Source organism: Manacus vitellinus, unplaced genomic scaffold (genome assembly GCF_001715985.3).
Source record: "Manacus vitellinus isolate BGI_N305 unplaced genomic scaffold, ASM171598v3 scaffold_1_pilon, whole genome shotgun sequence".
Lineage (NCBI taxonomy): Eukaryota > Metazoa > Chordata > Aves > Passeriformes > Pipridae > Manacus > Manacus vitellinus.
Window position 1 is genome coordinate 32,751,502 of NW_021939396.1, and position 14,765 is coordinate 32,766,266.

The 14,765-nt window shown below is 46.4% G+C and overlaps 1 protein-coding gene across 1 annotated transcript in view; it reads left to right on the plus strand.

Annotated features, from left to right (window-relative positions):
* Positions 1-4,729: 4,729 nt before the first annotated feature.
* Positions 4,730-14,765, plus strand: part of SLCO5A1 (solute carrier organic anion transporter family member 5A1) — a 76,335-nt gene continuing 66,299 nt past the window's right edge. Inside the window, 3 exon segments of the mRNA XM_029959368.1 lie at positions 4,730-4,928; positions 5,068-5,147; positions 5,149-6,004. Of these exon segments, the coding sequence (XP_029815228.1) occupies positions 4,730-4,928; positions 5,068-5,147; positions 5,149-6,004 (1,135 nt within the window).

Genomic DNA, 14,765 nt, shown 5'->3' on the forward strand with positions numbered 1-14,765 from the left:
TTGCTTATTGCTTTATTAATACTGGGCTGGGAATGAAGAGCAGATGTTGCCCAAAAATGGCAGCAGCATGAGGGAAAACGGGAAGGAAGACAAGGGTGTCGATTTATTGCATTCATGGTATTTCATCAAGTGGAAAACCTGGCTAGAAATGTGAAAAACTGAAGGAAAAGCAGAGCTATAAACTCATGCCACCCTTCAGCTGAGTTCTTTCCTCTGTGGCCTGAAATAGACTGGGCTGAGGTACCTCACTGGACATCACCAGCTCCCTGAACTAGCCAGGACACATAAAGCCTCAAAACTATCACCAGCTAAAGTGTAACCTTAAAAAGATGGCACCTTGGTAGCTCTGCTGCCTTCTCTTCTGAACCTGATCAGCTTAGGAGACCAAGCTGTGAGTTAAGGTCCTGCTCTTCCCCTCTGCTAATGGTTACCATTTCTCTGCCAGGAGGTTGTGTCCCTCAAAGAACAGCAGCCAAGAGGGCTGTGTGAGAGCTCACCACTGCAGCAGGGGCAGCCCATGAGGGAAGGAGGTTGTCAGCCGAGAATTTAGGAACTCTTAAGATGAAGGGCCTGATTTCACTAGTCCTGACTTTATGTCTTTCACTAACACAGATAAATCAAAAATAGGATGCCAGCCCTTGTCCTTAATCTGGCAAATTGGGAATTATGTTCTTTTGCAGTTGTAGCCATAAACAGACTGGTTTGCAACACCAGTTGATTGCTTCGTGCTTGAGGGATACCATGTACTTTAAATTCACTATGGTGAAAATTTAAAAGCAGAAGGTTTGCATAGTAAGTCACATATATTTGTATTTTATTGTGAACTTGGGTACCATTGTTGCACCTTCTGTAATCAACTTGTCAAGTGAAGAGAGTAATAAATAAGGGGCAGGATACTCATACCAACTGCAGACTACAAATACTCTCTTTGCTCGGCTAACCTGTTATTCAGATCCAAAAGTAAGCAGGGAAGTCAAGCATTTTAGAAGCTGTAGTCAGCTGGAGTAACTTCCCAAAACAAACATCTTCATGTAGTCCTAAGAATAATTTTATCTCTTGACAGGTTTGCCACTGTGGAAAGAATTGAAATTTTGCCTGTTTACAGGCTGTACTGTTTGCAAATGTTGTGAAGGCTGGGAATGCTGTGCCCTTATATTTTCCCATGGGACTGGAGAACGCTTTGGTGTATCTATGGTTATTCTGCAATCTCATGAAAATTGTTGTTGATTTTATACAATAATGGTTAGGAATCCTTGTCATAGGAAAGGATTCCAAAACTGATGTAAAAATCATAGAATCATAGAATTGTTGAGGTTGGAAAAGACCTTTAAGATCATCGAGTCCAACCGTTAACCCAGCACTGCCAAGTCCACCATGAAACCATGTCCCAAAGGGCCACATCTACACGTCTTTTAAATCCCTCCAGGAATGGTGACTCCACCACTTCCCTGAGCAGTCTATTCCAATGCTTGACAATCCTTTTGGCGAAGAAATTTTTCATAATATCCAGTCTAAGCCTCCCCTTGTACAACTTGAGGCCATTTCCTCTCATCCTATCACTTGTTACTCGGGAGAAGAGACCCACCCTCACCTGGCTACAGCCTCCTTTCAGGTAGTTGTAGAGAGTGATAAGGTCTCCCCTAAGCCTCCTTTTTTCCAGGCTGAACACTGCCAGGTCCCTCGGCTGCTTCTCATAAGACTTGTGCTCCAGACCCTTCACTAGATCTGTTGTCCTTCTCTGGACATGCTCCAGCACCACAATGTTTTTCTCGTAGTGAGGGGCCCCAAACCAGACACAGTACTCGAGGTGCAGACTCATCAGTGCTGAATACAGGGGGATGATCAGCACCCTGGTCCTGCTAGCCACACTATTCCTGATACAAGCCAGGATGCCATTGGCCTTCTTGGCCACGTGGGCACACTGCCCACTCATGTTTTTCCAGCTGTCAACCAGCACCCCCAGGTCCTTTTCTGTCAGGCAGCTTTCCAGCCACTCTGGCCCAGGCCTGTAGTGCTGCATGGGGTTGTCATGAACCAAGGGCTGAAATCAGCACTCAGGTGCCATACACATGATCCATTAGACTTACAAACTGCAGTTACTGGTTCATGTACTAGTTCAAGTGCAATGGAGTTAATGAAGTTTAATGGGATACTGCCTACCGGGTGAATTACACGTATGTTCTTAGGGATGGCTCAGTGAGATGACTGAGTTGAATTAAAAGCTTGTCCTTGTTGAAATGGGTTATCCTCTCTTCCTCTTTCCCTGTGGACCTCCTCTCTCTTTTTCCCTTTATTTTTTTTTCCAAGTTCTTGTGCTCACATCCTTGGTGAAGTGAATCAGCTCATAAAACTGGCAAAACACGTTTTTCGGTTTTTGGTTGTTTCTTTTTTTTTTTCCCTTGGATTGGTTTTCTGCTGCCTCAGTGAGTTTATTCAGCTTACTGAGCATTGAGGTGAGTGCCAGAGCTGCAGTGAAGGAAGCTGTGGCCATGGGGGACTGACAGTGGAAGAAGGAGAGAGGAGCTGCAGCAACAACAAGCTGTGGGATGATGAAATAGAAGAAATTGTGTTAAGGACCTTATGTAGAAAGAAAGAATCACTGACAAAAGTTTTTCAATAAGCCTTGAAAACCTAACTGAATTGAAGAAAATACTAAAACTACAGGCCTAGACAAGCACTAAACTTGGGGCGCATTATCAACAGGAGAAATGTGGTTGAAAACCAAAGGAAAAAAACCCTATTGTTTTGGCTGTGTTGAGTTTGAGCTGTTTGAGTTACAAGCAAGTACGAAGAGTTATCAAAATGCTTCTTGATAATAGCTTAATAAAATTTGAAAATGGTATCCTATAAGACTATCTTATTGATCAAGACTATAAATAAATAAACAAATGTGGTAAGTAAGTTTTAAACACTTTTTTTAAGGAGTGGAAACAAATCAAAGTAAAATCCTCTACCCTGCAGAAAAGCACTAATTATTCAGAAATGTGTAGAATATTATACTTCTTTGGTGTATTCCTTGGTATTATTTCATGGAAAAACTTCGGGCAAAAAGAGGAATACCTCAATAGTTCACCCTCAATCAAGCCACAACAAACATAATAATTTGCAGGACTATCTAGACTTATCTTAGTACTAGGGCTTTAAAAAAGGGACTTCAGAGGAAAACAAACCAGTGCAATTCGAGACACTCCACAAACCGAGAGCAGGGGATTAGGAGGAAATTATATGAGGAGGAAACTCCAAACTACTTTTCCCAGGTTTCACGTGTGCTTCCCACTTTTGGAGATGGTTTACATTGGACACAAGACCCCGGACAAAAAGGATCATCGAGTGGTCCGGCTATCTATTTTTCTTAAAATAAAAATTTTAAAAAATCAACCCTTAGTTCTTTCTTCTCACTTTTCAGCAGACGTTGTAACTGAGGTCCTGTCCTCCGAATATTTCATTGCCTGTTACACAAAGCGATGCACCACCATCCCAAGCATCCTAAACACCGCCCGGAGCTGCCAACCGTGGTGCTCCACGGACTTTCTCAACCACGGGCGCCGAGTTGCAAGCACTCGGCAGCTCCACGGTTGAGCAAAGGCACCGACCGGGCAGCCCCCTTAAAGCGTGCGCCGCCGCCGGGCTCACCCTCCCGCCTGGGCTCCGGAGACTCTGGCGAGGGTGTAGCCGGTTACTGCGGGCCGCCGCTCTGCCCTGTCGGTGCACGTCGCGGGGGGTCCGGGGTCGCTCCCTGCGCGGGGGCCAGGGGAGGTCGGAGGGCACAGGGAGCGCCGGCGGTACCGCCCGGGCCGGCGCTGCCGCGGGCGCGCCTGCGCTCCGCCGAGAGGCGGAGGCGGCCCGGGGGGACCCGGCGTTGGGTGACAGGCGGCGGCGGGGCGCAGGGCACGGGCCGGCCGCCCCCCCCCCGCGCCGCACGCTCGTGTCGAGTAGCCCCGTCGTTTCTCCCTTTCGCGGCGGCCGGGAGGAAGGATTCCGAAGCGCCCCGCCGGCTCCGCTGCCCACCCGCTGCGGGTGGGGAGGGATCCGCCGCCGGGGCGCGGTTGCCCGGGTGCCGCTTCTTCCCCCGCCCGCCCCTCCGCGCGGCCGCAACGAGCAGGAGGCGGCGGGGAGACAAAAGCGGACAAAGGAGGCAAAAGGCGTGTTCCGCTGCCGGGGTAGGGATGTCCTGGCACTGCTCTGCGCTCGGCGGTCCCGGGTGGCAACCGCGCGAGCTGGGGCGGCGGGGGTCGGTGCCGGGGTGCCGGCTCTCGGGGTGCCCGCCGCCGCTGCCCGGCTCCAGCTTTGTTACCCTTCCCTCGCCCGCCGCCGCTCCCCGGGCCGCCGAGTTGTAGCGGACTAGTATTTATTTCAGCGCATTTATTTTTAGGCTGGAAAATAAAAGGCTTGGCACGGCGACCTTTGGCTGTCGCATCCGGCGCCAAATAAAAGGGTCGCGCTCTGGCCGAGGCCGCCCCAGCTCTTATGTAAATCCATGTGCCGTCCCCAAGGACGCGCGGTTCCCGGGGCGCTGCCGTGATCCACCCCCGCGGGGACGGGGACGACGGGCACTCCCAGGAGCTCAGGGTAGACCGCGGGGTCGGGCGGGCAGAGCCCGGGGAGGCGGGGAGGGACGGGACCGCTGGGGCGGGCGCCGTTGACCTCCCGTGCTTGCTCTCGCCCCCGCAGATCGGCAGCAATCCTCCCGGACCTCTGTCACCAGCGTCGGCGGCGAGGAGAGCGGAGGATGCGGGCGGCGGAGCGGGCGGCGCTGCCCGCGGCGGCTGGGCTGTCCGCGGGGCCCCGGCGGGCGGCTGCTGAGCCCGGCGGCGCTGACATGCGGCGGCTGGGAGCGGGAGCCGCCGGCAGCGCGGGCGCCCGGCGGGCGGGCGGCCCCTCGGCGAGACTGAGGGTGGATGGAGCCACAAAAGGACTTCGGCTGACACGTGCGGCGGGCCGGCTGGGGCCGCGGCTAGGCGCCCCCCCTCCCCTGCCTCCTCCCCTCCTCGCTATTGCTGGCGCGCCCGCCGGGCCCCTCAGCGCGCTCGACGCACGGCGGCGATGGAGCCGGCCGGGCTCCGTGAGGCCGCCGCCGGACCCAGCATGCCTCGGCAGGGGACCCCGGCGCAGCGGCGCCCCGGGCGGAGCGGCCGGCGGCGGGGGCCGGGCGGAGCGCCGCGGTGCCGCAGTCTGCCCGCGCTCGGCTCCCCCCTGGCGGCCGGGGGGGGCGGCGGTGGCGGCCCGGGCCCCGCGGCGGGACCGGCTCCCGAGGCCGGAGCGGGGCGGTGGGGCGCCGGAGCCGTGGCCGGGGCTGCCAGCCGCCCGGCGCCGGCAGCGGGAGCTTCCCCCGAGGGGACGGAGCTTGGCCAGCCGGCGGCGCCCGGCCGAGGGGTCCCCGGCCCCCCGGCTGCTGCTGCTGCCGCCGCCGCCGGCGTGCTGCTGGCGGGCCCCCCGGGCAGAGAGTGCCTGCGGGCAGTGCTGGCGGACTCTCGCTTCTTCCTGGTGTGCATGTGCTTCCTGACCTTCATCCAGTCCCTCATGGTCTCCGGCTACCTGAGCAGCGTCATCACCACCATCGAGCGGAGATACAGCCTCAAGAGCTCGGAGTCGGGGCTGCTAGTCAGCTGCTTCGACATCGGGAGCCTGGTGGTGGTGGTCTTCATCAGCTACTTCGGGGGGCGCGGGCGGAGGCCGCTCTGGCTGGCCGTAGGGGGGCTTTTCATCGCTCTGGGGGCTTCGCTCTTCTCCTTACCTCACTTCATCTCTCCGCCGTACCAGATCCAGGAACTGAACTCCTCCGTCAGTAACGAGGGCTTGTGCGTGGCTGGCAATGGCACCGCCAAAGAACAGTGGGACTCGCCGGCCTGTTTCAAGGACTCTGGTGGAAATGACCACTCTCTCTATGTAGCTTTATTCATTTGTGCCCAAATCCTCATTGGCATGGGCTCGACACCCATCTATACCTTGGGACCAACCTACTTAGATGACAATGTCAAGAAAGAAAACGCCTCGCTTTACCTAGGTAAGGCATCTAAGTACTAGGGTGCTTCAAATGCTGAACGTCAGATCTCTCTGACGGACCAGTTGCGGGTACTTCTGCCCTGGTCCTGTGGAACAACGTCTGTGCTAAGCTTTCCTTCTGAAGTGAACTTTTGAAGTAAAATTTCCATGCTTTCCTATTTGAAAATGTTTTGTGGACTGGTGAACAGTAGTAACGGGTGAAGCTAATGTAGTGTGCGTAAAAGCAGCTGTGGTCACACCGTCCAGCACGGGGAATGGGACAGCAGAGAGCTTCTCTAATGCTTTTCAGCACTTGGTGTTAGCCAGGGATTTTTTCAGAAAGAAGTGTTAAAATTTGCCGTGCCCCTTCAAGTTTTTTAGCTAACACAGAAGCTGTATATCTCTGAATTTTGGTTAATGCCTTTAGCCTAGAGTCTCTATAATGTTAATGTTCAAAAAGCACTTTGAGAGATTCTTAGCATACTTCATTTTACTTTTCCAGCATTCATTTGGCTTTAACTAGCAATGAATTTTGACTGGCATTGATACATCATCTGGCATCTCAGAAAGAGTTAAAAACCCATTGATAAACCAGCAAGTAAAACCTTCAGGGTTAAAAGCTCAGATGGGGGAGCTCAAGGGGCACAACAAAGTAAGAGTCCAGTCTGGTACATTGTATTCTCATGGCTTTCGGCATGTACAGACAGGTCTACCTGATAGTCTTCCCTGGTGGGCGGAAGGGGTATCTCAGATAACTGGCTACTAAACTTTATTGGCGTTTGACCACGATAGTGAACATCATACATTTTTGTTAGTTTGAGTAATATGTAATAAGATTGGCTGCTCTTTGACTTTGCATTAGTATCTTACATGATGATGATGAAGAATCAGTAAGATTCTGTAAGATACTAATTCTGTAAGAATCATGTACCCCTTCAAATTGTTTTCAAACAATGAGAGGCACTTATGGGGTGAGAGAGCTGCCAAGGGGTTTGGGATGCTCAGCATTACCATTTGCAGTTCAGTTTACTTTGGCTTTACAAGAGCCTTGGAGATAGTAATTCCATGTAAAGTAGACACGCATGAAAGTAGTACTCTTGGGCTGTATGTGTGTAACTACTTTATTAAGCAAACGTTAGTGATCCAGATCAGTATTTTTATTCCTTATGACCTGTTCTTTGGCAATTTGACTATTCCCTGAACTGTTTTAAAGCCATGTGCAGTCTGTGCAGTGCCCTGGGAAAGCCTGAGGCACTGCTGGTTTTCGGAAGGAGGGAGAGGTATTTACAGCATTGCTGATCTGCCTGGTGAAGTATTTGAGGAAGTGTTTTCCCTCTCTCATCCCCTCTGAGAAAGGTTAAGTGGTATGGAAATTTAGATTAATCTAGCAACTTTATTGGCAGTATGAAAAAGCAAAGCATCTCTTTACTGAGGTTAGTAATTGTTATTTGGAACAGCAGAAACTTGCAAGTAGGTGATTTCACACAGTCCTCAAAAACATGGGAAAAGAAAGGAAATGGAAAGGCTGCAGGTGAGGAATGAAGGGTAAAAGAGGTGAAGGGTGTGAGAGAAGGAAGTCTTCACCAGAGGGGGAAGCAAGGTCAGTGGAGGGAAATTCTCACTGTGCAGGAAAAACGATAGCTACCACTGACATGCTTCTAGCACAGGAAATCATAATGAAGTGACTCAGGTAACTTTAATTGCAGCAAAGATCAGCCTTAAAGTTAACAAAGGTAAAAGACACCAGCAGCTGTTGGTAGACTGTGTATGACCCTGTACCCTCCAGGCACTGAAGGCAGCTTTGATCTATACTGGGAGTATCCTTGTAGAGTTGAAGTTCATTTTTAGTGATTCAGAAGAGTAAAGATGACTACACTCAGCTACAGCGTACATGGAAAATTTATGGCTGTGATTTGATTGTGACCACAGGGAGAATTAAAATGAACACAAAGCATGTTTAAACATTGAGTAAAAATGTATCATCACCTCCTTTCAGTCTTTAAACTACTCAGGGCTAGAAGGAATGTTGCCTGCTGTTGGAAATCTTGGTATTATCTTTTTTAAATAGTGTGGAATTCTAAGGAAACCTTTAACTTGTTAATGTTTGAATATTTTTCTCACTTCAGACTTAGGCCAGTGACTTTTTGAGGGGCAGGAGTAAAATCTGAGTTTGTGGGGGAAAAGGAAAAAGAGCATGTGGTTTGTTTGGCACATTGATGTGAGCAAACCTGTTTTTGTTGGAACTTCTCAGTGGTTTGGAATGTTTTGTGTCCTAGAGGAGAAGGATTTGTGGGCAGCTTACAGACCAGCCAGTTGCAGGAATGGGATAGAGGTGGACAGGGCATGGCTCTGCAGGCCAGCCACCTCACATCCTGTGTTATGCAATGCCTGTTTCTCCAGGCAGTATGATTTTATTACTGGGATAAACTATGCAAGTGATGTCAAAATGTAAAATGTATATGTGCATGTAGGCATGAGCTAACAAAAAGTCTTGACATGGGCCGTTGGGAGTTGAAGTTTTGAAAAGAGGAAAAAACCAGTGAAACAGATCCTATTCACACGGATACAAGTGTCTGAGTGAGGACAATTCACAAAAAAAGCATCCTCTAACACAAAACAGAAGGTCACTAACGTGTTTGTTCATAATCATGCTGGTATTTTATTCTAAATTTTCTTCCAAAGAAAAATAAATATATATATTTATATATAAGCATGCACCAGATAAATGTTTCTCCAAGCTGCAGAAATGAAGAGCTTTTTGATCGTGCAACTGTGCCCACTAATAGTAGGTCAGTAAAGCCCCCCTGAGTATCACTAATCCTGATTCTGCAAAAACTCACCTTATGTGGCTGTGGAAGCTATCTTATTTATTTTCCAAGTTAATCCAGCTCAGGGCTTGAGTGGCAATAGCATATCCTCTTAAGTGTAGGCATGCCAGCTCAATGTGGACAGCTGTTTTAACATTCCAGACTGGAAGTCCTGCTCTCAAAAAACATATTTGATGCTTATATGTAGTCTCTTGGCTGCCTACACTTAAGTCCATCTGTCAGAGTGGCATGGTGCCAGTTTACAAGGTGCTATGTTGTTTTTAGTAGGACAAAGGTGCCAAGCAGGGATATGATTTGGGCTGCCTGCATAGCAATGTGTGAGGTCTTCCGTGGGATGTTTCTTCCTTGTGAAGGCACTGCCACCTCCAGGTTCTCCTGCCCCTTAAACCTGATGGTACTTTGGTGCCCTGATGCTAACTTTGAGAAAATGTATGACATCAGGCTTGGAAACAAATCGTGATTGTAACAGGTGCCTAGGAAATATAAGAACTGGTTCCCTTAATCACAGATAATCCAAAAGGGAAGTTACACACTTTATGTAAAAACTGGGCAGTCACTAAGTGGTCTTTGTCTTCTCCAAAGTCTCTCCTTTCTCTAAACAGCTGTATGTACTGTGGCATGTCTGTTGTCAGGGCCTGATGTGTGCGGTTTCTCCTTTTAATTATTTATTCAATTAAATTAATTGCAGTTCAATTTGTAGTTGAATTGGACTTCATGAGATTTGTTTTGTACTCTTGAAGGTGTTTCTGCTTCTCGTAAAATTTTACCACTTCAAGCACAGTCTGTTTTTTCTGAACACTGTGCGTTTTTTTGTAAGGATCCAGTAATTTGTCATGAATGTGATTTACTGGATTTTTAAAAGCAGTTCCTTAATATTTTGTGGTACTTAGAAGTTTTATTAGTGGCATTACTTTGCTGGAATAATTTTTAAATATTTTTCTTCTCTTGAAAGTGGATATTGTAATAAAAAAGGAATTTACCTCAAAAATTCACGCATAGAAAGGCAATATTAGGTTTTACAGAAATATTGCATTAATGAAAATATTCAGGAATGGCTTTCACCAGTACCCCCCCAAAATGACTAGTGGATTAATTAGTCATTGTACTAAGGATGTTTTATTTCTGTTTTCAGGATACTATATGCTGGTTAGGATATGATATGAGAAAGGTGTCTAAGTCAGTTTAATTTCATACAGACTGCCCATAGTTTTGGTGACAAACTGTAATTCCAAAATACAGAGATAAAGGCTTTATGAGAGAATGGCTGAAAAACTGGATAAACCTGTGCAAATGGGCTTGGTACAGATTGAGAGCCAGGGAAGTAAAATAATTTCCTAAGGTTTTTTCCACTAGTCTAAATATTTAGACTAGTTTCAAAAATACTTTAGACTTCTGCTTTGTTTTCATGGGGATCATTTGTTGGTTGCTGTTTCTAGTATTAGGTGAACCATTTCACTGTGACTATATTCTGTTTGCGAAACACCTTCTTACCGGTGTTTTACAGATGGATGCTCTGTGTACCTCTCATATCTTTTACAAACTTCCCCAAAGCCTTTATGTGTATATATATATATATACACACACATATATATATGTATGTATGTATGGTGAGTTTATTTGTTGTATTTCTGGTGAAATCTACTGCTGTATCCACATCCCACTTGGAAGGAGAGGGCAGGAGGAATAGCTTCACATACTCAATCAGAAACCCACCACCTCTGCCTTCTGAGTCCCAGGGCAGAGTCCAGCTGCCTAACAAGCTAGATCTCTGTGACATGCCGTTGCTTGGATGTTGGCACTGGAAAAACTGGATTTTTATGCTGCTTTGATTGATTCGTTTTGGTCTGACCACTTCTGGGGTTATGGATGTCACTGGAGGACAGGAACTGGAGCCTGCAGAGGGCATCAGGTCATCTGTATGGATGCTACAAGATCACTGAGGTTTTCCAAGACAGGATCAACTTTATAGCTGAGCAGGAGGGACCATCTAGAAGCAGTGAAACAGCTGATCAGCGTTTCATTTTATTCTCACCGTTCAGCCTATGACCACTTGTGGTTCACGTGGAATATGCTTCCCGCTTCCTGATATCCAAAAAGGCTAGTTTCCTAGGGGCTTTTCTCAGCGTTCATCCCTGTATTTGGTAAACCCTACAGAAATAGTACATTTATTTTTACAGCATGCCTGTGAGGAGGCAGAATTTTATGAATCAAAAATTGAAGCAAAAGGGCATGTTCACCAATATTTTTTATTGCTTGCTCTATTTTCCTTGCAAAGAGGAAGCATACTGAGCTTATTTCTCAAATACAGGATCTCAGTTTATCTGAGTGAAGGCCACATCTTGTTTTACCCAGAAGCTAACACTGAGACTTGACCCATTAGCAGTCTTTTTTTTTTTGTACAAACACATGCTTATTTTGTTTGCACATTCAGCTGGGTAGCACTAGCATAATGCTGACCTCAGTGTACTCTCGACTGGATGTAGAGAGCGTCTTGGGATGCAGGTGAAGTGACTGCAGGTCTGTTTGTGCATATGAATTATAGTGCTTTCTCACAGAGATGATTTAGCACTCAGAAGATACGGTATTGTGCTTCCCTGGCTTTCTGTAGAATCTTTTGTTAAAATGCTGATCAGGCAGTAGGCATGGTTCCTAGTAATTACTTAAAGTAGCACTGCAGTTTTATTGCCCTTACCCATAGCTGAGGAAATAGAAAGATAAATTTTAATTTTCTTCTCCACTTTTGTTTCCTACTCCATGGGTGGACTGATATTTTTTTCATACTCTAATCCTAGAGATAATTTTCTAGAGCATTTAGAGAAAATGTTTTTTTTTGTGTCGATGCAAGCAGTGTCTACATACAATGGGTAGGTGGGGGCAGCCATAGCTCTGAAGTTTTCTGCCTGTGGGATTTAATGTCATGAGTGATACACCTTCACTTGCTCTACCATTGTTGTGTCCCTTAAGGGTGCTTTCTGCATCTCTCTTGTTGTGTCCTTGCCATGAGCTATGACATTGTTCACAAGCAGCTGTATTGACAAAGCATCACTTGCAGTAACTGGCAAAATGCACTTCGCCCTTCTTAGGAGCGAGAAGAGACTTAGGCACACACTTCCTTGATTGTCTCTTTCCTTTTATATTAAAGGACAAAAACTGGGTTGGATTCAGGGTTCTAAAACTCACTGAGTTGTTTTCCTTGCTTAGCATTTGTCAAAATGGTTAGCATTTTGTTTCTGAGGCTGACAGTGCCCTTTTCACCTGCTTGAGCTTGGGAATAGTGTTTTCTTGGAGAGCAGCTCCCTTCTCTGTTGAGCTCTGCTGCAGGGGTTGTTTTGGGCAGACAGGTGTCTCCACCTGCTGTGGTCCCGGAGCAGCTTGGAATCCTAGACATGAAAGTGGCCTTTAAGTAACAGCTTGTTTGTACCTTCTGCCAGGAACTGAAGGCTTGGGATCTAGTGTCTGATTACCTGGGGGCTGGAAACTTTAGCTGTCTGCTTTCCCTGACTGTTTTCTAAAGAGTCACTGTAACTACTCCTATTGCAGGTGGATTAGAGATGCTTTGTGTTTCATCCATTTTCCCTTAACTTTCATTCGGTGGCCGCCTCACCTGGGAGGACTTAATTGCTGTGAAAGTGCTTATTCGGTCAAAAGAGAAGGGACTGGATTTCTCTCTGCCATCATTCAAAAATACATCGGTTTCTGTTTCAACTGTGCAGGGAGCACAGGCAATTATATAAATGACCTGCTGTTTCATCCTGAAGGCCAGCATCTAAAAATTCTGATTTTAAAGTAGATGAATGGAATTAATCCATGGATTTTAAGAGAATGGAAAAGTAGTTCAATCATATTAAACTGTTAAGTCTCATGCTCTCTTTTTAGTTCTATTAAGTCTTTTTTACCCTGATAGCACTTTTAAAACCGTTGTTTCATGTGAAGAATTAACTCAGTTTTCCTTTTTGTTGTTTTAACATGCCTTTCCCATTTATTTTGAAAACAGTTGAGAAGTTACCATGCAATAATGGCACATATTTCAGCTGGTCCCCTCTGGCAGCTGTTGCCTCTCTTGACTATAAGGGTCGAAGTAAGTGCTAGCACTGACTTGACTGCTGATGGATTGAGCATTGTCACGTGGACTCTGAGGGCAGGGCAAGCTAGTTGCCTGCCTTCCTATAAATTGTCTCCAGAGCTGTCAGAATTTGAGCTCCAAGTCCAAGGTGTCTCTGCAACCCCCCTCAGCAGCTACAGGGCTGGTGGGACTCATTAGGGTTGTAATTGTAAAGTGCTAAACAGCACAGTTGGAAGAGGGCAACGTTTTCCCTGGGGAACCTCTAGAAGTAAGGGTTCTGCACAGGGAGCAAAAAGCTCTATTGGCATTCTGATTCTTGGTGTCCATGATTTTAGTCAAGCACCTTGCTGCTTTTGCAACTCAGTTGGACAACCTGGGTACATGCGCTGGAGCTAGCGAAGTTATGACAGCAGACAACTCTGCAGTGGGCATGTAGGCTAATTTCACCTGAGTCAGCCACATCCATACCCCAACTCTTCCAAAGTGCCCAGAAAAAAATAAGACATTTCCTATGATCAGGAAGAATATGTCAGTGCCTGGCAGCATGGAGACGTATAGGCTCTGTCCTGCATTGCCACTGGACAGTTGGGAGTTTGGGCATCTGTTACGCTGTCACAAGGCCAGAAATTCAGACACGCTGCTCAGCATTAATGGGATAGTGAATGAACCTGGGTCTGTCCACTTCTCTTCTGCCACAAGGAATTTGTCCTTACCTGAGAAATCAGGAAGTGTGAACACAAAAACTAGAGTGCTATTTTATGCTACCATTAGACCCGATAGTCTAATCTGAAAGCACTAACCCTCATGTAGGTAAACAGCTTACTTGGCAGCAAATACAAATTACACCAGTGAAAAGCATTATGCTCTGGTATGAATTACATTTTATGGTGAGTTTGGAGGAGATACTGTTGGAAAAAATATATATATTTTTCCTTGTAATTTGAACAAGCAGATACAAAAATTATTCAAAGAAAAACAAACATGAACTGTGTCGTGTGAAGTATGCAAAGCAGTACTGCGTGTCCACTAATTGTATGCTCCTGTGCTGTTCCTCCTAGATTCTCTTCCCCATTTTCAATACAGGTTCCTTTTCATCAGCTTGCTTCCTTTTCATTAGCTTGCCATGATATTTTTTTGAGTGCCCTCACTTTTTTTCTTGCTTGTATGGACCTTAACACTTTACTTGCATTGCACCATGCACAGTAGGAACTCAATCTGAGGTCCTTCTGCACTTCTTATTTTTGATGTTTACCAGGTTAGAATGAAATCCTCAAGAGTGTCTCAGCATTGATTTTCTTAAAATCCAGTGCTGCTCTGAAACCAGCTACCAGCTCTTCAGTTGTTTGAATTTCGCAAGCTTTTGTAGATAGCGACTACTTTCCATATTCAGGCAACTTCTTTGAAGTGACAAAAAATTACATCCTGGAAGTGTTTTCCTATGATTGTACCCTTTTCTTTCTGTATTAATTAAACCTATCCTCTAGAGTTAGAGTATTTTGAATAGTCCATATATTAGTTGAGTGTAACTTCTGGTATCTTCTGATTTGCTGTTTCATGCTTAAGTTGTTGTTTAACCCAGTGTTTGTCATCAGTTTGTTCACAGCTGTTGACTTAAAGTGTCATGTAGGCACTCAAAGGTGCTGGTGTGCTCTTGAAGTCAGGAGCTTTCAATCACACCTTGGTTCCTACTTCTACTTTTTTCAGTATCTGGCTAGATTAAATTCTGAATACCCAACCTCCCCAGAAGTAATTTTAAGTAATGTATTTTTGTAGATAACTCAAAGTAGACAGGGAAATAGTTGTGACCACTACTAACCTGTGATTACTCAAACAGAATGTGTCAAGCAACCCTTATTTCCTTCTAGAAATATCTAAAGGATATACTCTGAAGA